The 26,959-nt window shown below is 41.3% G+C and overlaps 1 protein-coding gene across 1 annotated transcript; it reads right to left on the bottom strand.

Annotated features, from left to right (window-relative positions):
- Positions 1-254: 254 nt before the first annotated feature.
- On the bottom strand, positions 255-26,777 carry smurf2 (SMAD specific E3 ubiquitin protein ligase 2). Its single transcript, XM_088357715.1, has 19 exons — positions 26,282-26,777; positions 12,902-12,940; positions 12,210-12,318; positions 10,809-10,942; positions 9,163-9,228; positions 8,939-9,023; positions 8,778-8,861; positions 8,495-8,709; positions 7,680-7,764; positions 7,418-7,576; positions 7,262-7,309; positions 4,767-4,968; positions 3,576-3,679; positions 3,370-3,484; positions 3,042-3,220; positions 2,496-2,754; positions 2,218-2,419; positions 1,996-2,071; positions 255-1,878 (listed from the first exon to the last, which is right to left on the bottom strand). The coding sequence occupies exons 1-19, from the start codon at positions 26,331-26,333 to the stop codon at positions 1,779-1,781; spliced, it is 2,313 nt and encodes a 770-aa protein (XP_088213841.1). The 5' UTR covers positions 26,334-26,777; the 3' UTR covers positions 255-1,778.
- Between the last annotated feature and the right edge of the window lie 182 nt (positions 26,778-26,959).

The raw sequence follows: 26,959 nt of genomic DNA on the forward strand, positions 1-26,959 counted from the left end.
AGTCCCGTAATGCGGTTCCTCATGAAATACCACAAATGACGTCACTAGGACCAACCCAAACGTCAACGTCACGGCATTCTTATATCAATTTGTTTGTTTGTTTAGGTTTGGAATTATTCATTACTCTCTCTAAAGTCAATACACCCTTGTTTAAATGTCAGGTTTTTGTAATTAAAATAAGTTAAACCTTTAAAAAAAATGTTAATTTTCAGATTAAAACCAAAATGGAAAAAACAAAAGTAAAAAAGACAGTATTTCTTTGTACAAGGCCCTACATTGTTAGACAAAGGCAAGTTTAATTTGAACTAATTACACACAAAAATAAAATACTCTTACAAAATGGTAGTGTTACATACATCAAATTGCATCAGTCTGCCAGGAGAGATAATAGTCCAAGTGGATCATGCTAAAAAAACAAAACAAATCTAAAAAGAGCTGCATCGCTTAACCTTTTCTGGTTTAATAAGAACTTCAATTCTTCAGTGAGAGGCAGCAATGAGACGGCATTGAGTAAAGTACGAAAGGAAGAGTGATCTATCCATTTGTGCACTGGACTGCTCAGTGGATGAATATGCCCTTTATGCAAGCTCCCTCTACTTTTGTGCAACTCACCCCCTCCATTTTGACAAAATCCGTTTCTAATTAAATTAAACATAAATTACAGGTTGTTTGATCCACATATGAACAATATATTTTGACTGTACAAAGCACCATGTGAGGACACTTGTCACTTTGCATACACTTGTTTACAATAAAGAACAACATAACAGTTGATTTTTTTTTCTTTCAGTTTATGCAAATGTTAAGAACAGTCCACGGTCAGAGGGATCGCTAAACAAACAGCATCTTTTAGAAAACATTCAAGAATTTTATGTTCAATGGTTGAAAACAACTTCACAAATGGAACATTATTAATAGAACAGTATAGCAGGGGACCCATGTCCAACCGAGTATTCAGATATGCAAGAGTTATGCCAGAGTGGATTTTAAAAGGGTCTGCTAAGTTTAACAAAAATTCTAAAAAAAAAGGCTATTTTGTGTGTGTTTTCGATTTGAAAGCCTTTAAGATGAGAGTTGTGTTAAATAAACTAAAATACTGTCATCAAATAATCTTTCAGTTTTTACTATTTTTTCTTTATAATTTAAAGAGTAACACTTTTTTTTCCTGAAACAAAAAAACGGGGAGATGTATCAGCAATAAATTAGATATATTAGAAATGTCATTTTCTTCCATTTTCCCTTGTTACTTATATAAAAATAACACATTGCAAGCACTTTGTTTACACGTTCAAACAAACTTGTTGACGATGAGAGACGATGGGAATGCAGCTTGTGCAGCGACTCATTGGCGTCCTTGCTGCTGTCTTTGGAGAGCGATAGAAATCCGTCTGCCAAATTCAGTCTCATCGTTGCATCCGCGGTCTCCCCGTTGGCTGGGCATCATCAGTCCAAGGCACACTCCATATCGAGATTTAACATTTCCAAGTGGTTACGGTAACCATTCATTAAATTACCCTGTACTGTAGCTAGTACACCAGTTTTGTATCTGCAGTTCAGAGTGATCCTTGCTACATGGAATAGTCGATATTTTAAAAAATGCTTAACATAGAAAAAGAGGAAGAGCCAGAGAATCCTGCATGTTCCACGAGTTAGTATTTGACTTATTAGCAGCTGCAGATATTTTTTGTTGTTGTTGCTAATAACAAAAAAAAGTGTTCGATGCGCGTGTGTGTAAAAAAAAAAGAGGCGGGATCAAACTTCAGCTGTTTGTTGCGCTGTCACTCCACAGCAAAGCCGCATGTCTCCTCAATGGCGGTCAGCAATTTGTCATATAGTTTGTCATAACTTTCATAGGGAGGAATGTCGATCCGATTGAAACTGGCAAAATAGGAGAAGATGAATTTAAGTTTACAAGTCCATGTGAATGGAGAGGAGTATTGTTGGCTATTTCAAATCGTGCCAACATTTATTCTATATTAATAATATTTTTCTCACCATGTGTGGGCTTTGGGGAGGTTGTTGGTGTTAGCATCAATCTGGTGGATGGTGAATAGCCGTGGGCCAGCAGCACCTACATTGAAATAAAAAACATAAGAGGGCCCAGTGTGATATCTTTTTTATTTTATTGACTTTCATATGAGTCAATCTTATATGACAAGCTACATAAATGTTTGAAAAGCAAACACTCCCATCTTCTCATCATTGCTCTTACTTTACCTTGGAGGGCTTTGAAGCCCTGCAGTGGAACTCGAGAAGAACCCGTGACAAACTGTAGTAGGCGGGCTCTTCGCTCCTCATCAAAAGACTCCACAGCTTTCCAGAACCACTTGACAATGTTACTATCTGGAGTGCAATGTTTGAGCCGTGTGTTGGACTTCCAGTCATTGATGTCAATTTTACCCAGACCACATATGATCAGCTGTGGAAAGAAGAAAACATTTGACACGTTTTTGAGCTGCCACTCCCACTTGACTGACATGACGACGGGAAAGTACCTCAAGCTCTTTCTCGTCAAAAGCCTTTAATAGGTGTTGGGGGATGACTTCATTGAAGCCCTTCTGCAGAGCGAGGAACTGAGCCTCGATGCCGCGCAGGAAGCGCCAGTTGACGTAGAGGCGGACATATTCTTTTTTTGTGTCCTGAGTGACGGGGATACTTTTTCCATTTGGCTTGAGCTCATGCTGGATGATCTCTCCGTAGGCATTGTGTTCTACACAGAAGGTGTGGTCCAACACGCCTGTGATGTCATTGTCCCTGAGGAGCCATGACAGGTTCAATTACTTTAGTTATTATTAGTTGATCACAGAAAAAGGTTTTTCTAATATAACATCAAAACTATGGCACAAATTGCTTCATTTTGTCTTCATTATCAGAACTCTCCAGCTTTGCTTCACAATAAACTCTAGGGGGTGCTGTCATCCAGCAGACAAGGCCAGTCAAGGCTTTTGTTTCATATCATCAAATGTGTTCAAAAATGTTATTTATAGTGAGTTCAACTTTTAATTCACAGTGATGCCTTTTTCTAACAAATGGTGTCTTACAGGATCCAGACGAGACTGTTATGGAGGTCCGGGTCCACAGACTCCATGTCGTCCAGGGTGATGGGTTTACCGAGGAGTTGTTTGTAGAAGGGTAAGGTAAATCCTCCATCAATGTAGTGGCCATGGAAAACTGCCATCCCCATGATACGGCCCACAAAATGGAAGTACGACAAGTGCTCCTAAACACACACACATATATCTTTAACAAATAGAAACTTTCTTCTCTCTTGCAGTGTCATTTAAATGTACGATATTTGCAAAGATTACAGACAGATTCTTTCAGTAGCAATGAAGCAAGAGGTTAAATCATGTTTTGTGCATGACTCACAGGGTTGACTGCAGAGTCTGGGTTAATCTGCAACGTGTAGATGTCATCACGTGAGTACTGGAACAGGCCGTAGTACGGGTTCAACATCTCATGCGATAATAGATAGAGCCACTCCCTGGGCAGAGAAACAAAACAAAGAACGTCAAGTGTACTTATATTTGGGACAAGGCTGGTATTGCACTTTTTTTTTTGTTTAACTTTTCTACCTGGCCACTCCACCATAGTCAAGTCCTTCTTCTCCTCGAAACTTCACCATTAGCCTTTTCCATAAGTCCTTTGGCCTCATCTTCATCACTTGTCGATAGGATTCCTGTAATGTAATGACACACTCTCATTAAGAAAATTGAAAAAAAAAAAACATTAAAAGAATATAAAATATGTTATCCACTTCAGTTAGGGTTGATAAATTACTAAACACTCTGTAGATATTTAAAAAAATATTTTTTTGAACAATATTTTTATTTTATTTTTGTATTATTATTATTATTTTTTTTTTTTTTTACTGGCCAACTAAAACGAACCAGCCCAATAAGAAAGCGAAATTTTACAGCTATTGAAAAGGCCGAAAGTCCTGCACTCTCCTGTATAGACCAATTAGTTCATTGCCGCTCCAGCTTAATTGGTGTTCATCCCATGTGCAGACTGCTCACGTATTAAGGGCAGGGTCCATTAAAAGTGGATTAGGGGCAGTTCTAACAAACACAGTCCGAAGGCTGTAATAACACCGCCACGTTCCACTCCAGCCTTCGGATGAGGCAGACAGCTTAGAGGTGCTGTGAGGTGGGGGGCAAAAAAAGGGAGCGTCTTATCTACACCAAAAAATACACATTTAGAAGGCTCTGACAGCCCACGGGCTAACACTTGCCCATTCAGTCATGAGTGAGATGATTTGGAGTCTCGCGCAACCTTAAAACATCCTTTGCCCGACCGCCCGCCTCGCTGTGTGAGATCAGCCAACAAAAATGTCTTCGTTCAGATTAACAGACATGGCTGTTCCAGCACATTCCAGTGCATATTTTATGAGGGTCGTGTAGTCTGTTGCAGGTGTTGTTGCGCTGATAAAGGCCCCGCACCTCGTAGAAACATTGAGCAACTTGGGGGAGTGAGGTCTGCTTTAGATTGGAAACAGAAAAGGCTTCACGTGTGTGTCACAGTCAAACTGCCAGCGGGCAATGTTTACGGGAGTACGCAGAAAATAGAGATGAAACATTCACATAGCTCGAGTGAATCTAAAAATAACTTGGAACAGTTAACTAAGAGCAGATCTTGGGTTGTCTGCCTCACAGACAGCATTGAAAGCAAAAAAAAAAATACGCTCAGAATTAATGTCAACATTTTCTATAAGGCCTTCATGAGCTGATATGATAATGATAACATAATTGATATTATTCCCTCACCTCAAATATTTCCTCACGGGATACTTCAATGCGACAATGCCCAGCTTGAGGCTGCTGCTGAGAAAGTTCTTGTCGAAGGATCTTGAGTTTCTGGACTAGGTCTCGCTTGTACTTGGGTACCGTGAGACACTCTGCCTCCTCTTGGAGGTGACTTGTGGACACCAGAGTCTGCTGGACCTGATCCTTCAACGGGTTCTGACGACTGATGGGCACAAGAAAGACAATTTTATAGAAGATGAGAAAGACTTGTGCATCTTTATGGACGGTGCAAGTTGGTCAGATGGCAACGTAATTCCATGCCGAACCAAGAGGTGGTGCTACAACCCCTAAACAGGACACTTTTCAATAAAAACAATCTACAAACATGGACGTATAAAGTGAAAATTCTATAATGGATATATCTAATTTTTTTTCAGTCTTTATATAATTTGCACAGAAAAAAATGCTGAATTGGAAATTTAGTGGACAAACATTCCCAAACAAATGCCTCTTAAATAATAACCCACAGCTACAAACAGCTTGTGAGTAGTGAATTTGAAATTATTTAATGGAAATGCCCACTACACTTGATCAATAGTTACCTAAATTAAATAGATCCACAACGTTTATGGAACGCTATCGCTTTGTTTTCCCCATTTCAAAATGACCGACCTTTAGACCGATGAATCCAAAGTGGTGTAATAAAGAATATTTAACTTTGGAATTAGTTTAAGGCCTTACATCTAAAATCCAATGAACCTTATGAGATAGAAGCATTTCCATAATGGCATTTTTGCAGTTCCGTGGGTTGGTAGTAGCAAGCAAGCAGAACTCTGAGCAGTCTCGTAAAAAGCACGTCGCTCAGTGTGACTGCGAAGGTCATAAAAAAAAAAAAAATTGATAACAGTTCAAGACAAACTTTTAAGACGAATCAGACAGCAAACTCAGACAGGCTGCAGTTGACAGAGGTTAAAATTGGCCCACAATTGCTCTCAAGTATCCTTCTAATGGCCTGCGTTATCCATAATCACATTGACAAGTTTGCTTAGTTTGTAGTGTCTGCCAAGTTGAATTGAGTTAGGCTTTTCAATCACTTCCTGTTAGCCCAGAAAGCCACAGGGCCCCAAAGGACTTTCAACAACTCCTCTCCAATCCCTTTTATTTCCTGCAGACTAGACTCTCAGGGAGGGATGGGAAGTAGGAAGGGCAATCGCCTGACACCGTTCAAAATTGAGTAGACATCTCAGAGGGTGGGAGGGGAAGGATGAGAACAGTCGCAAAGTATCTCGATGACTCCTGCACTTTCACCTCTAGACTCTCCCTCATCACAAAATTCAGACTTCTCTTTTTCCTAGTGAGAAGAAGCCAATTGCTTCTGCGACACGTCACCAAAAAACATTTACAGTCCTCTCTACTATAAATTTAAACCCTTGCGGGAGATGACATGATAACTTTTCATGTCGGTATATTCAGCTACTGAAAAGTTTGTAACATTATGCGGAAAATCGAAACTGTAGCAAAAAAAAAAATGACCTTGCTGGATGCTCAGAGAAAATCTCATTGAAATAAAAAGTAGCATTAAAAACGACAAATTTGACAGACTTAGTATATCAAACATTTTTGTGGTATGACGGAAGAGGAGGGAGGGAAGGGGGGTGGAATCCCTGAATTGATAAAAGGCAGATGTCTTGATGGAACTCCACGATGCTTGATATCTTTTCCAGATATCACATATTTCTTAATATCATAACGTTTCTAAACGGTTGTGTTCTGCAATAACCGCTTAACCAATTTGAGCAGTCAAGTAAAGGTTGAATCAATCATTTGGTAATCTTGAGCAAAATGCAATAAGCGACTAACTGGACAATTCAATCATTTAAAAAAAAAAAAAAATCCAAGATATCTTTTTTTTCCCCAAAATAGGTTTTTAAAACTTTATAGGGAGGCAGATAAAAAAAAAAAAAAAGTCGAAAATGCCAGCATGTTCTTTGATCCCCGTGAAAGGGGGAAAAAGAAGAAACCGGATCTCTTTCTGCAATGCATTCCGTCCCTGCACAGAGGAGGAATGAGGTCAGGCAGAGGAGGCCCTTCAAGGCACCCGTCCACCGCTCGCTCCATCTTCGCGAAGCAAAAGGCCGCTGGGCAAATCTCCGGCCGTTAACAGCACAGTAGGTGTTTGAACAGCTGCATCGGCAAAGACATTCTGAACATGTGTTTGGGCCCTGCACAAAGACTTGGACCATAAACCCCATGCATAAAGAGTGACTCAAACACACAATTCATTAACAGACTTGGGTATTACATTCATGTGCTATTTCCTGGATGTAAGCTATAGTCGTTGTCTGTCAGATGACTAGCCAACGCCGGCGACGTGACGAATAGCCTTGCTAAAAATGCCTTTATGATCTGAAACGCTACAAGGCGCATGTTAATGTGGAAGTGGAAAAAAAAAATGGAGAGAATGAGTGGTTGTGTGCAGCGGGGGGCTTCCTGGAATAAAAAACAAAAAATCTTACCTCACATTCTGACTTTCAATGCCTCCTCGTGAGCCGTTCGGGCTTGGACTGTAAATGCAAAACAAAGACAATTGAATCCAGGAGAGAAAACAAAACCACGTTTGAAAAATAACTGTGAATTATTTCACAATAATATACTGTAAGGTCAAAACTTACTTGAGGACTCGGTGTAAGTTCGCAGAGAGGCGTGGGTCGGTGAATTGTGTGGTTCGGTTGTTGTGGTCCACAAAGTATACTCTGCCTGTCGCCGTGTTGCGGATCTCCCATCCGGGAGGTAGCGGACCCAGTTCCTCACAATTCACATTACTCAAATCTCTGTGACAGAAGAAAAAAAACAACAAAAATAAACAATTCTATTGTGTATCTCCTGGACTATCATGTTGACGTGATGATGTCATAAATCCTGAAGGTCACATACCTGGGTACTCTGGGGTCGTGCCATGTGCTGACACCTGTCTGAGTGTGAAGAAAGTACACTTGGCCTTGTTGCGTGGTCCTCTGTTCTGTAAAATGATTTTTCAGTTCAATTAGTATCCAAAAGCAGCTAAATTAAAGATTAATTGGAGAATAAGGCAAACCCAGAGAAGATAGGAAGCCTCTTAAATCTCAAACACAAGATATCCTTCCACAGATCTGGCTCCAAAGCCCCGGGGCAGAAAAATCCCGGGAGGATAAACAAATCTCCCAAAGATGTGTGGAGGACTGCAGCTGCTGTGTATGTTTACTTTTTATATGAATGTGTGCGATTGTTGGAGTACGTGCACAAAAAAAAAAAAAAAAATGTGGGGAGGGGAGCAAATTGCAGTAGCCAGACTTTAACAGCTAGATCAATTCAATTAGAATGGAGCCAGTATTGCAGGCTCCTTGTGTGAGAGATTGTGGATTGAATGAAGGGGCTCAGACTGGCGAGGAAGGAGTGGAGCAATTAGTACAATACAATTACGTGACGACTGGATTCATCCTAGGTTGGAGAAGTGCAAAAGAAATACCAGAACATGAGAATATAAAGGAGGAGAAAATGCGTGAACAGAAATTGATTTTGATTCAGTTACCGGTTTGGTGTCCGAAAATAAGCCGATGTGTTTTTTTAATTAAACACAAAATATGCATTTCATGGAGGAATATTTACGATTGAGAATTTTTACCATTTTAAGAACTCTCAACGATTCACCGATGAGTAAAATAGCTGCCGATTAATTGCGATGAGTTGTCGATTCGTTGAATAATTGTTACCGTAGCCCTCCGGGAGGTCCGGGGGTGTGTGCAGGTGTGTTCTGCTCATGTAGTTGCGGTGCCTCTGGGACCGAACGCGCCTCTCCTGGGCCCGCTGGTCACCGTCATTTGGTGGCAACGCTGTAGTGGGCGTGGCGCCGTTTGTGCTAATAGGTGTGTTCTCATCCACGATGCAGCTAAGTGGCCGACCGGGGCTTGAGTACTCGGACGCGGGTCTGAGAGACACAACAGAGCAAATAAATCAATTAAATAAAGCTTATCGAGGATTTAAATGAAACCTCACCTGGTCGGCCTCTCCCACTGTGTGGTGCGTGTGATGTGGTTCAAGTACTGGATTCGTCCAGATGCGGTTCTCCTCTCCTCCCAGCTGGCATGACAAACATACAGCGGTGAGCGATGTGATTTCATGAATCGTCTCCAAAGCGTGGATGATAAGAGACTCACCCGTCTGGAAGATCGTTGTCAAAAAGTCGACTGCAGTCTACCACTGGGCCTCCTGTGCCTATCCGATCTCTGGACTGCAAGCTCACTGAAGCGACACATGGCAGACAGATGCACATGTTGGAATTACGAGACAACAAATGATAGTCTAGTTACGTTACATTGGCACGGACTTCGCCAATACGAAATTTTGATTCGATTCTGTGATCTGATCCTTGTGAACTTACCCACGATCTGACCTCGGACTGTGTCGCTGTCATTCGGACTCAGTTTGTTCAAGTCTAGTCTCTGGTCTGTGGAAGGGGGGCACATTAAGAGAGACAAACAGGAAATGAGTTGGAAAGATCAGATGGGAGAGGAGACGACGCTTCATCGGTTTCATACATGTAAACAATAATAAATGAAGAAGCGTCATCATCTCCCTCTAGATCTCAGTAACAGGCTTATGAAATTCATCTCTCCATCTGTCTGCAGGGTGTCCCGAAACAGATGCTCCCATGGCCGCAGGCTGTAAAATCTGACCGAGCAGGCATCAGTTCAAATGCAAAGGTCAAATATTTGACAAATGTCAATACAAAGCCTGCACTATTCCCCTCAGTCTCAGAACGGGTATGAACTATTGCCCAGTCTGGAAACTCTTTGTCAGAAGTTCTTCAAGACTGGAATTTGAGATAGAGACAGCGACACACACACACATGAGGGAGGAAAGGGGAAAAAAAACAAACAAACAAAAAACGTCCATGTTGCCTGCAGACATGAAAATGGCCACTATCTCTTCTCTGTTGTCTGGGTGTCATGTAGATCAGCCCAGGATGTCTGTCTAGACTAAACAAGGACCAAAACAGGCAATGGTCAAACCATTACAAGGCTGGCGGGAGGTCAGCAGCCACAGAGACACAAACAAAGATGTTTGCAGGAATGTGCTCATTCACGTTGCTGCATTTTTTTTTTTTTAATACACAGCCAGAATGCTTTGAGATTATACTCAAATGAGACAATTGAAGCCAATGTGTCAAACTCGAGGCCTGGGGGCCAGACGCGGCCCGCCACATCATTTTATGTGGCCCGCCAAGACTTCATGTGTCAAAAATTTTTTTTACTGCTTTTACTTTTACTGTAAAGGCATTGACAGTCATGGCCCTCTGAAGGAAACTACGATGTGACAAAAATGAGCCCTGGTGTAAGGGATGGGACAAACGTAGCATTCTTTGAAAATGCATGTAAAGCAAAAACAAGAGAGCTAGTCTGCGTGAAATGACCGCTTGTCTGGATCAGCAGACACATGAGGGGAGGCTAGTCCCCTCACTCTCCTTGTCTCTTTCAATGTTGCCAGTCTGCGGAGGAAACTAATGGGGGGGTGAGGGTTAGGCCAAGAGAAGGAAATGCAGAAGAGGTAACCACTCACAGCTGCAAGACAAGCTTCGGGTTTCGTCTGTCACTCGAGGAAAACAAGCCTTTTAAATTCAATTTGAGACTACAGTCGGTCTGAATTTAGGGTTGCGTTTCTTCAATGTAGTGTTGAAACACTATATTGGACTTCCATTCCAGATCCATTGCTTAAAACTAAGCTAATCCGGTTAGCATCTTCTGACCAGCCAATTTTGGCGTAATGACGGGGTGATGTGGTTTGAAGGTCGACCCCCATTTAGACCCGAGTCTGGCTTTTGTCTGAGCGAATGAGTTAGACATGACACCACTCGATGTAGCGTTTAACCTGCGGTTGTTATTTTAGTTGACGGCAACTACGTCCTTAACCGCTACACACTTGTTTTAACAGCGTACTCCCGTTAGCGCTGATTAGCTAATAATGGAGCAGATTTAACGGTTAGGATGCGAGTCGGAATTTGCTTCGGATGACATCATCAAAACTTACAGCCTGTGTCTTTAAGGCGGTTGATAGCGTTGGACAAAAGGCGAATGCATCCCAGGAAACCAGCTCCTTGCTTCTTGTGAATCTTCTTGTGGTTCCACACACTGATGGTGATGGAATCCGATTTCCCGATGTATCTAAAACACAAAAAAAATCTTTCCATCAAGGGTATTAGTTTCCAGCTACCACTTGAAATCTTCTGTTTATTTGATCAGGTGAAGCTATGAATGAGATTAAAACATGTTTTGACACCCCTTCTAAATAAAACTTCTGGAGAAGTGACAGAAGGGGATCCCGCTATAATGATCGTAGCCATTACCAAAAGGGATATGAAACAATGGTCTGTGAGTAAGACGTCTGGACATTTTGAGTCCATGCCAAATGCCTGTCTGGTGTGCGATGTGAGAGTGCGGCGAGGTCACACACACATGGCGGGAGGGAAGTACAGTAAAGTCTCTGTCATATGCAACATATCATAAAATTATATATTATACAGCCATGTATTTTATATTTATGACCTACAACACAAATTGTAATGATGACAAACTGCTGCATTAGTGCCAGACTGTGACTTTTGAATTAAGCGAGTGAATCCCAAATTTAGCAGCCGTCGATTAATCAGGTTTACTGACATTTATGCAACGAGACTTATTATGCCAGATTGAACTGTGCCAGTAGTTTTATGACAGACTGAAGTAGGACAACAGGTGGGAGTATAATTTAAGGCCGCAGATCTCGTTGGGCTGATCAGTTGAATAAAACCTCTCCTCCATTAAATTGGGATTAAAGATGAGAGTTAAGAGGGTGTATATTCAAGATAACCATTCGCGGCAAATCCCGACGGATTTACGCTAAGCCTGTGTCTGTCTCCTTCCAACTCTTAAAATGTAAATACATACACACGACTTTTCCCCCTCTAAAAGTCAAATGCGACATGAGCAGATAATATATCGGCGATGTAAAAAAAAAAAAAAAAGTCGGGTAACCCGAGCAACCAAACAAACTTTGACTTGCGCTTCTTCTGCAGCTGGTTGGATAAACATTGGAAACTTTCACTCTTACATTCACTGTGTCTGTGTTTTTTCCAGGTTACTTTCACAGGACAAGCCATCTTTGGAAAAGGAGATCAGGGTAAATGTACTGGACATGCACGTGTTCCAGTCATTGGAAGAAAATACTACTCCAGTCTATTTCTGTGTATGAAATACAGTTCCAAGGGACATTTTTAGATCGTTTGATGGCTTATGTCGTAACCGTGTGAGCTTTTACAGCTGGAACTCTTTGAATACTGACATGTACTTAAACCAGGGAAACAAACATTGTGAAACTTCAAACACGGCCCGAAACTTCCAAGTCATTAAATTAGTTTCATTTAGGTCGGGGGGAACTTTGCATGTAACTCACAGGTCATAGTGTTGATTCCACTTGGGGTCAAGTGTGTTCCTCACAGTATCTGTTGAGTGGCATTGCCCAGAACCATCCACGACTACCTTAGCAAAAGGATCAGGGAGGCCTACAGGAAGAGAAAAAGACCAAAATTTAAATAAATGTGTCAGAAAAGTACCAGGACTGAACCTCATCGGTCACATGACACGTCCCGTTAATTTTTAGTCGACGTTTAATGTCCCTCAATGATGACACACACACAATGGCAGGACAAAAGTGATGACAAATTCATCAGTGGTGCTCTCTACTGACTCCCGAAAACGCAATGTTTGCTCAGGAGTATTGGAATGGCAGGAATGAGGAGCACAGAAACCACCTGAGTGTGACCACCTGACCTTTACATGCGCATTCACCATGACAGCCTGACCCAAACACACCAAAACAAAAGACAACAAATGCAAAATTTCCCAGGGAGATTTTCCCCCTTCCCTTGCCCAGGTAGTTCAAAAGTGGTTACAAGACACTAGGAATTATTTTTAGGAAATCATTTGCATTTGTGAAAATGGTGTGCTGATGCCAAGGCAGCAGGAATCTTATCAGAGCAGCATGACCCACATTTGCTAAATTCAAAATAGCTTAACAGTACATTTATAAATAAACATCAAATAGATTGTGAGAAGAAAAAAAAAAGGTATTCGGCTCATACTTACGGAAAAAGTCCTTCTTGACGAGGTTTTTGGCACAGAGGACTGAAATGAAAAAAAAAGAGAGGATTGCATATTAATAATAATTACTCAAGTCAAAAGCAAATAATCATTACAATCCCAGCCAGTAACTCATGTCTAAAAATGTCTGCAGTGATAATCAGCAAAATCATTCTGGCATTCTGGAATAGTCGCCGGTCAGTCTTGAATAAAATGAATCAAAAAAAAAGAAAATAAATTTACATTCATAGACTTCAGGAAAAAAGATGGACACAATCGATATAGCATGTCGGTATGAACTTGGCACATTGACACAAATCCATGACTACACAAAAAATAAAGGCATGTGTGTGTGTGTGGGCTTGTGTGTGTGTGTGTGTACGAATGAGGAAGCTCCGTCACCACCTGGGCATCTGGATTAACAGCTACGGGCAGTGAGTCAAGCTTAGTTTCTATTAGTGATGAATGGTCTGGAAACGAATGGCACTTTTGTGCTGTAGAGCGCAACGAGCTGATAACGTTGGAGGGCATTGATTGAGATTTATTTCCTACTAAATATTATTCACGATGGCAACAAGCAGAGGACCATTCCAAAGAAATGTAACACACTATATCATGGTTGGGTTGTAAAATAAGTCTCAACATTTTAGGCCCTTATTTGTACAATGATGGAAAAAAAAAAAAAAGTCTGTTGTATTAAATGTCGATTAAATTTTTATCTGCCTCTTAAGTCGATTTGTTTGCTTCACACCAGGGTACAAATGATAGCGTTCACACTTGCCCAAACAAATCACATTAAGACAGTTTGTTTTAACCCGAGCAAATGTGAAATGTGAACACGCTGTTAATGACTGCACTTTCCTAAGTGCCCCGATGAATCACTATCCGTATAAATAAATAAACAGCGTACTTCTAACAGATGCCTCTGCAAGCTAGGAAGGAATTATCTTTACTGCGACATCTGATACCGACCCTATGTGCTTTCCAATAGTAAACATTTTCCTTTAGATCAGAGGTCAACGACCTCAAAAAAATTAAAAAGTAGCCTATGTAATTTAACAGACCTCATAATTCCAGACGAGTCCAGACGAATTGATTCTAAGTGCACCTTTTTTTTTTTTTTTTGGCTCGACTCATGCGCAGGTGGGAATATTCAGACTTTCTTCACACAAATAGTCAAGGGCACACCTATAGTGCCAGACTCCAGTCTAAGCCATGCAGTCTGCAGCCACTGCATATTTATCTAAGTCTCCATCCCATTCCGCACATACTCAGACACGCACACAACTATAGATCAGCCTGCATTTGAGGTCAAGTTGAAACATTGAGGAAAGTACGCAAGACATTTTTTTTTCTTGCACCAAAAAGACACAAACTGTGCATACACATAGACACTAAGTTAATATATTAACCATAAAGAAGAGTTAAACTAGACGGCATAACCTCTTGGAGCTGGGGTGCAGAACATGCTCGACAGATGAGGAAGAATTTCTTTCCGCAAACATCCCTGGGAATGTGTTACGTTCCATAGAAACCAACTCATTTCTGCAACATCTGGTATACATTGCTTCCAGTCGGGCCTGAACACACAAGCCACGCACGTGCTCAAACACACACACACGGTCCGGAGACTTGTTCAATCCAACTCCGTCTATCGAACTAATTATTACCAGGCACGCAGAAGATTGTGTGTCAAAATGAACCACTTGGATTTTGAGAGAGGGGAAGTAAAATTGGTAAGGTAACAGGTGGCAGGCAGATATGAGTTTAGCTATCTAAATATAAATTGACACCGAGCATGACATTTTATTTTGGATCAAAATGGCCAAATTTGTTTGTGTTAGCAATAGCTGAGTCAGCTAAATCAATTCTGACAACACCAATTAAATCAATAAAGACGAATTTAGGCGAACAGAATTGCAGAATTTTTGTCAGATTATCTAGAAAATTAAAAAGTCTATCATAGATCTAGATTTATTTGCTAATATTGTCTGTATTTGCTGTCAGTATGGTGCCAGCAGGTGTAAAGTCGGCCCAGATGTTGGTTGACCGAAAACACATCACAAATAACATGATAGCCCGTGACAGAACTTTAACGAAAAAAAACTTAAAAAAAGACTGGACTATTGAGACAAAGATGGCCAAGGTCCCACAGCACACTAAAGTTCTAGTTAACGAGCCTACCGTGGCCACTGGGAACATAATATAAACACAGCATAACCAAAGGGCCGTGAAATTTTCATTCTGGGGCGTGAATGGCTCGAGTGAATTCATAAATAAACTACCTTTAAGCAAATAAATGTAATATGTTCTTCCGATAATACGGGTTGCATTGTCGTTTTGAAATTGGAAGGATCGAGTAGATGTGAAGAATGTTAGGATTGAAGAAAAGCTGCTTTCTTCAATGAGAACATATGAAGTTCTCCACAACCCACGTCGCAGGAAGAGAACACTCAAATTATACTTATATAGGATTCTTAGGAAAACATAAAGGGCTGAATTACAGCTGAGAACTGGAATTGAAAACCACCGGACTGGGCGATGCAGGAAGACAAGTGGTAGCAGAGAGTCTGAAACTTCCAAAAAAAAAAAAAAAATGGCCGTCAGACATTTAAAAGTTTATCCTCATTTGGATTATTTGCCTTTGCTTCACCACTTAACCATTATTGAGCATGAACAAAAACAGGATTGGACTTTATATGGCAGATGAACTTGCGAGTTTACAAGGCAAGAATGGCAATAAAGGAAAAAAGAATTTGCTGACTGAAATCTAGGAAAAATGAAAACACAGACAGCCTCTGCTGTGTGATTTACTGGCTGCACATTTTTGCCTGCAGTGAGGAGTGGCGTGAGGTTCTACTGTCCCAGACAGTAGCTAAGTTGACAAGAATTTCAGACACATGCTAACATGCGCTATCACCATATTAATCAACATCACAATATTGTTTAGCAATGAGTGAGGTTCAAATGCAAAGTGGCATGAAAGCAAAGCAATAAAAAAAAAAAAAAAAAACCTGCCTTGCATGGGAAAAGCCTTGAGCGTACTCCCATTGGTAATGGAGCGTGCCATGAGTGATATGTTAAGAGCCAATCCATTATAAAAAATGTGTCTAGTTGGGTTACAGCATCAACATGTGACCAGTCTGGGCATGCAGCGTAAGAAAAACAGTGCTGAGACAGAAAATAAGAGGAGACAGCGGGAACATTTGATAAATATGCCTGAGAATGGTGCCTCGGTTCAAAAACGAAGAAAATACAAATTGAATAAAAGTCATTATCCAGGGATTTTGTTTTAATTTACATGATTGTCGATGTCAGCAAAACGTTTGATAGCAGCAAATCATTGGAGTGCATAAAACATGAGTTCGAAAAAAATTATATCAGCCATGACATTTTACAAATTGGAATTGAATCAAAATCTCCGGGGGGAAAATCCACCTCCAAAACCGCCGTCATGCATGATGTCACGTTTCTCTGGCGCCACAAGAGAGTACCCGAGATGGTAAACCTTTAATGGTGCACATCAAAAAAACGGGAAAGCGATACAAGCTCATCTGTCTTGGCTGCTCTGTAGAATTTTTAGAATAGGTCAAGAACAGAGCGTTACTAGGAAAATAAGCAATGTTTAATTTTACCGTGAAGAAACTCGGGTCTGTGCTTTATTAACAGTGAGTCAGAGTTTTTACATTCATGATTTAAGGACTTTTTAAGATTCTTTTTAAGGACATGCGGGAACCTTGTGGGACTGGACCACCTTAATTCAAGTCCCTCAAAAAAAAATTGTATTCAATAATTATGTATCTTTTCCTTATATTGGTTCCTAATATTCTGAACGAGACGTTCTAAATCACAGGTTGCCGTACTCTTCTCTCACAAAAAAAAAAAAACACTCCGGAAGAGCATCAAATAACCCTTTCGCATCTCGGCCCATCTGAAATCCTCTGTCGTCATAGCGACGGCGAGTATCCAAGCAAAACTGAGAGAAGGGTGTCTCTGTGCTGCCTGCGTTTCTCATTCCGGTCGCACTGCAGCTCCGACTAATGACTGGGAAGAGGCAGCGAAACCCAGACGGGATGAGCACCAGTGAGAAAATCACGATAAGGCGATAAAAACAATTGAGCATGGCAGCCTTTTTCTTCTTGTAGCCAATTAAACCTGAATAAACTGATTGATAGCTAAAGTTTTGTCATTGAGTAATCAATCAATACAACATATCAATAAATCACATTGGCAATAAAATTGTGCTGAGCAATAAAGTGGACAAATATATTTAGCTTATTAGTCGACTGTTCAATGGCTTCCCCCAAAGCAAACCCTCAGCTTAACACAAATGGCTTCCTCCAGTTGGGCCTTTAGGCTGAAGTTCCGAGTTCCACCTGCGGGGAGAGGATGGGCTGAGTCCCCCCCCACCCCCCACACCCCGAGACGGGTGCACAAAGACCTCCACTGTGCGGGCAAATCAATGCGCTCGGCCAGACGCAAGCCAAACACCTGGGGAGGGAGAGGTCATGTGACGTCTGGAAAGGAGTCAGCGTCGTCATGGTAACTATCAGACGGAAGGATGAAAAGTCTTTTTTTTGGTCAGACAGGGGAATCCATTTGTTCACAATAACATAGAAGCATGGGAAAAAAAAGAGAGGAGCACAGTGGGGAGGAAAAGTGGACTCAAAGTGCCTCCAGTCTCTGTGGTTAACCATTACACCGGAGACTATGAGGGGGGAGGAAATGGGGGGTGTGGGAACCCAGACGCCCGCCTGGTAATGTTCCACCATTCCCATCCCTGTCTAAAAGTCAAACGAGAGTCTTTTGGAAAATATCAGACATTCCTGTGTTTGCGAGGAAGCGTTCATGTGCGAGACGACACAAATCTCCAGTTCAGGTTGAACCCCTTTTGAACCTCCCTTCCTGACCACCTGGTTCCTCCGGTCCAGTGTGATGATGACCCACCCCAGACAGTCTGACACATTTTTGGATAGGATTCCTCTCCCACCTCCTTCACACTCTGGCTACCTTTCCTCTGTTTTTCTTTTTCTGTCCATGTTTTGACTCCAGTTCTTGGAGCATGTCGCTAAAAACAAAAGACTTCCCTTTACCTTCGGAAGGAGAGTGATGGTTGTGTGAGTTGACCCCGCTGTTGCTAATCTTCAAACCATCTTCTAATCAATCTCCTATGGCAGTAATGTTTAATCCTGAAGACTGCACAATGTAAATCATCAACTGCTGGGACCGATATCCAAAATGTAATCCTAGGAAAAGCATGCGTCAAAGTACCTGTCAAGAGTTCCCAAATCTAAATTAAATTTAATGCCACAAGCGACAGCTCATATTCACGTTTAATCAAAATGGAAAGAACGAAGGTTTTTTTTTATATTAGTCTTCAGTGTGCTATGAAGCAAAAAGAGGAATTAAATGCATGCTGACAACCTAGACTATGAACTTTTCAATAGATATTGGACTTTAATATTCTTTTTTATTATTAAATACCCTGAAGATGATCCAGAGATTTTCATATCGGTGGATGGGAGATAACTTCTCATTTTGACACGGCTGCTTAGTTTTTTTTTTTTTTTGGCAAAACCAGGAACTTTAACGTACTATTTTCTATTCTGAATGAATATAATTTTCGTTAATTTGATTTTTTGTTAATTTTTCTTGAAGCCAAAACCAAACTTGCGAGTGCAGCTGAGATAAGCTAAGCTGCTTGCACAGTAAAAATATTTAAATAGCAATAAACGTATTCCACTCACATGCTATAAAAAAAAAATCTAAAAAAAATTATGGATGGTGTCTGGGAATTTGTTTACATTTTAAACATTATAAATCAGATGATGTGGACGACCTTGCTCAAATTCTCTGCACTGGTTCATTCTGACTGAGCAGTGCGAAGGTCCTTCAAAAAAAAAAAAAAAAAAACGACTTGCTTTTTAAAGACCTGCCTACACTGTCTGCATTTAAAGAGCTGAGCTTAAGGACACAGGGTAGAATTTCAGAAACTTTGTCCAGCTTCTCACTGGACTGTGGAAATGTGGTTGTGACAAACTGACATGGGGAAATAACCTGGCTTCCTTCTCAGATCCTCTTATGTAAATGCATAAACCTGATAAGATCTCCGAGCATACATAGAGTATATACAACAGTCATCATGGAACTTTTAAGTGCCAGGAAACTTTCGAATGCTTCTAAAATCAGCCATTTGCTAGATTTAGAACTTAAGGAAAGGGGAAAAAGAGTAACACACGTTCCGAGATTGATGTAAAGGAACACGGGAAAAAAATATTTTGGACATCTGCTGCACAAAATCACATTGACTAGTCGCGTAGAAAAGACACAATATAGTCTTACATCGCTTCCCATGATAGGTCAAAGGGCAAAAGGCCATGACTTAGAGAAGCCATAAATCATCATCATCATTCATTACACTCCGCACCTGCTGGAGTGTTGAAAGATCTCGGGAAGCACGACCAGACACGTTCTCATATATGAATTATATATTTTCAAATTCAGGTATCGAATGTCAACCGAAATGCGTCGAATAATAACCCGATGGTCGTCCAGCGACGTCATGACTTTGCGATGAAACGCTTTCCATTTTGTGTGGTTTATTCACGGTGGTCATTGATGTTACTTGGAGATGTTTTGACAGTTTGTGGGCCTCACGTTCTGTCATGCAGAAGTTCTGTCCTCAGAAAAAGCGTCTGGGAAGACTTTCTTGTGGAGCGAACGACCGATGAGAGATTGCTTAATGCCACGTCAAGATTTGGTTTCAGTTCATCCATCATTAAGGATATACAGAAGGTCCCTCGGTTAATGCTGCAGCCATTTTATGTAACTTTAAGGTCTTTATTTAAAATTATTTGCTATTGTTTTGGTAGGGGTTATGCTTGAATTACTCGTGGTATCGATACTTGGTATCGGCGATGACTCAAGATTTGAGAATTTCTACTGTATTGGTCCGAAAAAAAAATATGGTATCAAGCACCCCTAATTTGAATCCAAGACTTGTTACATCAAAAAACTTCAGAGGTTCCAATATTTTTTTCTCCAGTATTATATAAAATTATGCTTACGGCTTCTAGCATTAGCAGGAAGTTGTTACATTTTCAAGTGACATTCTTTTGGTTAAAAAAAGTCTTTGTGAACAAACCAGTTTTCAAAGTGGTGCGCAAGTCAAACAATGCTGGCATTTCAGGAGTTCAACAGGAACCAGTTTGACTACACGAGGAAACTCACTACACACACATAAGGGAGGACTAGCGACTGGCAACATTTTTAGTGTGAGAACATTTCACCCATCTCACGTCACCTTTTCCCCTCTGTGATTCAGTCCTCTGCCATTGCATAAGAGGGGAGTCCACCCCAACTATTTTCAGCTCCAAATAGTGGGAAACCATGCCACATTGGCATTCTTTGCTTCAATCTCTCTTTCCACTTTGTGCCGAACACAAAGTCAGCCAGGCGAGTAAAGTCTTCCACGGTGCCGTCACCGCCGCCGCCGCTATAGTGAGAAGTCAAAAACAGCGAGCAGAAGAACCGAGCGGGGCCTCGGGGCTTCTGCAAGCTTGCACCGCTACTGGCCGGGACCCAAGCCGAGTGGCTCTCTTGGACTTTTGGCTCCACCTGACCCCGCTGATGTCACGGAGCCAGGGCGGATCGCACAGAAGCCGAGCGAGCCCCGTCTGGAGCCAGCGGCGGGAAGTTTGGGTTTCAAAGAATGATTTCACAACTTCTTCGAGAAATAAAAGTTACATCATTCCACCCTCCCCTTTTCCTACTGTCTCCACTGCCAACGAATGTGTTAGACTTTAAGAATCAGGACAGTTATGTCATAATCGGAGATGAAAGCTTCAGAGATCCCTTCAAATGGAAAATGGATGAGGAAACAAATGGCAAAGGCAGGAGGAACACGACTTTTTTCCTTTGCACCTTCCTGTCATTGTGCGATATGAGGTGTTCATCACCAGCAGTCAATGTGAATTAGCGTTTGATGTCTCACTGAGATAGACTGATGGCGCTATAACGTGGAGGAGGTTGTCAGGACCATGGCGTGAAGCAGATCGCACACAGCTACAAGACGTGACATCATGCGTGTGCCCGTGATTTAACCGTTGACATCATTCTCAAAAAGTGATAGGACTTTAACGGCTCCTGGGCTGAGCTAGCGAGGGGGCGGACAGGGGCACGGCCCCCCCCAAATCTGAACAACTCGGTTGGATCTATCTCGTGCCAGGCCAGATCAGACTTTTAGATATTTTCCCAAATATTCCGGGATTTTTTTGGAAACATTTCCACCCGTCCCTTGAATCTTTAACAGCATTTTTGAAGTTTGGGGATTTGTAAAACTTTTTCTTGCACTTTGAGGTTTGTTTTGTTTATTTTGTTTGTTTGTTTATTTCGAACATTTAAAGAAATACAAGAAAAGAAAGTAAAAAATACTGAAAATAATAACTCCATAGTACAATAGAAAAGAAAGAAAAGAAAAAAAAACCCATATATATATATATTTCTTTGAAATATGAAGTGCATTAGAAATAAAAAGTATTATTATTTTTTGATCACATACACTTTTTTAGCCTGGATTTGGTAGAAGTGCCATTTCATACTTGCTAGCCGTCAAATTTCACAGTCCTAATTATTGATCATAAAGAATTAGCTGTGAGCACGGATATCGTTTTAAATAATACATATATTCAGGAAACAACGATATAGAATAAAGGGCATTTCAAACAACAGCCATTTCATTTTACAGGCTATCGTACGCATTTGTGCTATAAAACTAAAGTACCATCAGCTCATCGTATGCTTCTACAGCCATGCCAGTGTAAATTTTAAATTAATATACACACTTATCACCTCACATGGCAGGTGTTAGTGTGGCCTTCGTGTTTTATGCAGTATATAGTAAGCCACAGTATGCAACGCTGGCTCCTATAGGAGCACATTCCAGTGTGAAAACACTCCAAATTAAGAATATCCATATAATTTACGATTTATATATAGTAGTTAAAACGATATGGCAATTTTTGTCCATTTTTTATGCAGCAGACCGTTTAACCAGACTGAGCAATGAGTTGCAGTGCTTATTTTGGGATTTTGGCACATCTGGAGTACAAAAAAAAACAAAACATAGTGTTCTAATCTAACGTTTGCTTCTGTGCGCAGGAATTCGCAAGTGTATTTGTTCAACTCTCGCAGAGATGCCATTTGAAAGGTGATCTGGTGTGAATATAAACAACTCTCGTCTGATCCCGTCTTTTTTGGCGACTGAAGGGGCTCAAACGTCGGGCTTCAGACACAGACAGACGTCTCCAGTCAGCTGTTGGCGTTTTTGCGGCTTCTACGCCAACATAGACACACGCGCGTGCACACGCACACTTTCCAGTAAGTAACACTGGAGACGTGCGAGACCCCCGTCTGTTTGACGCAAGTCAGAGTTAATTGAATCAATCTCTGTTCGTGAAATAACCTTCCTAGGCAGACAACTGAGGACAGTGCAAAGAAACAATAATAATCAAATGCGTCTGGGTAAACAAAGGAAGCGAGAAGTTGCTTGATGTCAAAAATTCAGAAGTTAATGATTGGGAGAATGTTTGCTTTGTGATCAAATATGCCCCGTGTTGTAAAAAGATTGTGATAGCCAACAACTAAATCTCAACTGATCAATCAGTAACCAGCAAAGCTTCCGACACTGTCACATATTCTTAATCTTCTTAAATTGAAACTCAACTAAAAAATATAAAACTTCAGAGTATCAAGAGACACATTCGCAAACGTAACGATTCTTTTTTGACTCACTACATCAATCAGTATAATATTCATTTGCATTTTTCATAAATTGTAATTAAAGAAGTTTGCCAGCGTTCTGGGTGAACGTAAATCGAAAAAAATGGCCACATTAGAGGGCGACTGGAGTGTCTTCATTCAGGTGGGTGGAAAGAAATTAATTGCTGGAACAATGTTAAAAAGTTACGGGCAGGAAGAAGGAAAATGTTTACAAATGGCGTGCAATAAGCGCTCATTACCCTCCCGTTTTATTATTCCGTCTTTTTCATCTGCTGCACGATATGCTTATTAAAGGCAAATGTGGAAATGTTTGGACGTTGATGACGGCTCTGTGCAGTCACCGCGCATGAATCCTGTCTGAAGAACCCGAAGCATCATCCCAAATGGCTTCCATACAGCTGTGAGCGAGGGCGCGTGAATGGAATTGAAAACCACATCAAAAGTTTCTTGATCAGAAGGGTCATGCGCCTGGACCGAGCCGCACTCTCGGGGTTTCATCCTAAAACCAAATTTCCATCACAACAGATTAGCTTCTTAAATGAAGCGCTAAACGCAGAAAGTTGCATATCGCAAGCTGTCTGTCAGACCGGACTTTGATATCCTCGCAACGGTTTTGGAGAAGGGGAGAAGCTTCCAATCGGAAAGAACACAAGTGAGTCAGAGAGGAAGAGGTGGGAATGCGAGTGGAGGATACTAGGGAAGGGAATCCCACTGAGATTGGAGCACTGAGCGCTGATCCACACCACACCAAAGAATTCCGATGAGCAAACCATATGCCGATTTAGTCACGTGGTGACTCCCGGTTAAGGACGAGAAAAAAAATAAAGCCTCCAAAATTACAAAACATTTTATTTTATCCCCATTTTGTTTATTAATAAAACTTCTCTTATATCTTAATTGGGAATTCAAAACCATTCCGATACGATAAAAGACGATTTGAAGCAGTCACATTTTCTTAAAATAGATCAAATAAAATAAGTTACAAGTTGATTTTTGTTACACAACTTGGAGCCTGGTTGCCACTCATCAACATCGTAACTTAACACGATTAATTAGGTAATTGATTTGTTGTCGATTCCTCCATTTATTTCAACTATATAGCCAATTTGCGCCATTAATTCATCCCCAAAGTTAAATTTTTCATGGGGCCTAAATCTTTGACAATAAAAGAAGCAAACTGTGATAAAAAAAAATCATGAAGATCGATAACATTTGCCTATGTGCCGTTTTTAATCCGTTCGATGATCTCGGAGTGATCATCTGTACCGGCAGCCTGCTCTTATGAAACATCTCACCACCAATTGTTAGTCTTAGCAGCTTGCCTGACATATCTCCTCCCTTTAATAGCTGACAAACATCTGAGACATCTGGTTGAAATGGACATGTGGAAGGGAGGGGGCCGAGGAGGGGGGGGGTTGTCAACAAGGAGGTCCGCCTCCAGCACAAACAGCTACGGGCCTGTTTGGATGTAGCGAGGCATCCTTCACATTCAGGCTGGAAACAAATTCAGGTTTGTGTGAGTCATCAACATGCAGTGACACTCTTTTGGGGTTCAAAGTGTGATCCACCTTGTATATACACAGCTGTGCAAGCGCTAAACAAAGACGCACAAAATGACAGTGTGCGGCCACGGTTTGGCTCTTCGCGCCAGACGACGTTCTTCTCATCGTGCTTCCTTTCCTGCAGCGCGTTTCTCCGCGTAAGCAACTCGCCAGCAGGATGACAAGACAAAGTTGTCAAAGGAGAAAAGACTCATTTGAAGAGGTGGTGAGTTCGGATTGTTACTCAGCGTGGCGGGGTGTGCAGTGTCACTCCAAGGAGGAGGAGGAGGACCAAAGCTGGTCTATGAGGTCCAGCTTGCTCTATTTTCCACAGCGGGCTAACATTCCTGGCATTCCAGGAGACCACTGCAGTCTCCAACGGTGGTGACAAACTAATTCACAGTCTAATGGACTTCTCGGGGTTGTAAAATGGCTCTTGCTTGCTAAAATATTGTGCTGGAGGGCCTGCCTTAATAACAAATGGAATGGAATGCCACCATGTTTTTTTTTTTCTTCTTCGAGATCAGAATCATGACATCAAGCATCAGCATATCTCCTGAAACCACTTAGCACCTAAGCAGAAGAAATTAACACTGATCTTTTTCGGGCTTTTTCACAACACTTAGGTTCCAATTCCGACCTGAGGATATCAGATTTTTTTTTTTACGTTGCCATGACACTTCAATCCTGCAGTGTAAATCCATTTATTAAAACGGTAAATTTAGTAGAGGTTTTTTTTTTTTTTATGACCAAAGCGCCACCCTGGAATAGATTGTTTTTTCCCAATCTTCCATCCTGGGAGGTTCTACTGTATTAAAAACAACAAGACATTGAGTCCACTCCAAACTACATATCACATAACAAATATTTGATACCTCTCTTATTATTCATGTGTGATTTATGACAACCGTAAAAACAAGTGAAAGCCTGCAGTTAACTTGGCAATCAAACGCGTGCAAGTCGTTAATCCATCTCATTAAGATCAACCCTTGTTGTCTCCACTTACGCCTATCAGAAAACACCATCGCTTAAATATTTCACTTGGCACTTGCACACGTATACACACAGTTCCCAGGGAATGCGGTGCAAGTCAGGTCCTGGAAGTAGATCAAAAAAGGGCAAGCCGTCAGCCCTTCTCGCAGACAAAACACTGAGCTCCCATGTAAACCTCGTTGGTGTTTGTGTTGAAAAGGCAAAAACCAAACAGCTTTGGGAGAGTGTGCAGGTCTGCAGGAGGAAGCACAACTACATCATCACCGGGCAAAAATGTGTCAACATTTTTGGATTTGGTGATCAAGAGTGTGAGTGGGATTATATCAACACATTTTTTTTTTTTTTTACATCTCATATTCAGTATTTAAAGTTGTATCCACCTCATCATTTCATCCACAGGTAGGCCTACATACATTTTAAATATATTTGAATTTCAATACATATTATTTTAAAATCAATACACTTTTTTAAAATTGTTTTCCAATATTATTTGATTTCCTTATTTCCAATTTTAACTTCCTCTACTTAAAAGGGTTAAATGGTGACAAAAGATTTAAATGTCACATAAACATTGTAAAGCCTTGATTAGTAGAGCCAACAGGGAGCTAACTAGCAAGCTAACGCCGGCCGGCTAGTCAACTTTAAATGAGCTCGTTTGACAGCACAACTAACCTGTCTGCACCGGAGAACGTGACAAGTGTTTATTCAAACTTATATCATCCCATTTTGACGAATTACCAAACAACGACTTGCTTAATAGTGACAACACAGCTACTTCTACTCCTGCGGGACCCGACTCAGACTTACGGCTTGGTTAAGTGGCGACAATGACAATGACAATTGCCATTAACAATTAAAGCAAAATGGAGGAACAAGCAAAACGGGTGCACGGATGTCAGATTTAAATATATTGGAGCGATCACAAGGGGATGTCGTGGAAGAGTGAAGCGGCGATGAGCCAACTCCGTGGCCCATGGGAACTGTTCCTCCTATCCAGGAAATACACTGAGCCCTCCTAGCTTGTGTGCAACGGCATTACTTTCGAGGGGCTTAAAACAATATCGTTACCTACCTGTTAGTCGCAGCTTCACGGGTCCATTCCGCCGAACTCCTTGGTTAGACATCACCTCTTTGTTCCAGCCTTCACGGCGCGGACAAAAAGAGTCGTTAGGTGGGAGGGGGGGAGAACAAGATTTATCAGTCTCTCCGCCAGTTTTAGACAAGAATGGAGTCAAGGCATTGTGGCCCGGATGTCGACAAAAATGTCATTGCAAAAAAAATGTCAAGGAAATAAATTAATGAATCAAAAAAAATCGTGAATGGAGCACTGTTGTAAAAAGATGAGTTCTCCTTAAGGCGGTGTTACATCCTGGGAGCCGTCCTCTCCTCTGGCGGGGAGTTGAAGTGAGGAGTCCTCCGGCGTGTAGCCCTCTTGAGGAGGCTGCCCTTGCCTCTTCTGCCTGGGCTGCTGACGAGAGACGAGAAGGCTCCAAACATTTCCCCTGGCGTGTGGCACAACACCTCCAACCTTCTCGCACAACGCCGCCCCCCCAACCCCTGAGCGTGTCTTCAAGGTTGGTGATTCCCCGTTTACTGTCGCTTTAAGAGCACACGTAACCTTCACGCCCCCTTTTGTGTTTATCATGCATTACAATTGGGAGTCGGGATTATGTTTGCGTTTTTATTTATTGTTACCACAAATTTGCATGAATAAAGTGTGTCATAATGTCACGCAGATTTTTTGTGTGCA

Source organism: Syngnathus floridae, chromosome 17 (genome assembly GCF_059516105.1).
Source record: "Syngnathus floridae isolate MCC-2025c chromosome 17, RoL_Sflo_1.0, whole genome shotgun sequence".
NCBI lineage: Eukaryota > Metazoa > Chordata > Actinopteri > Syngnathiformes > Syngnathidae > Syngnathus > Syngnathus floridae.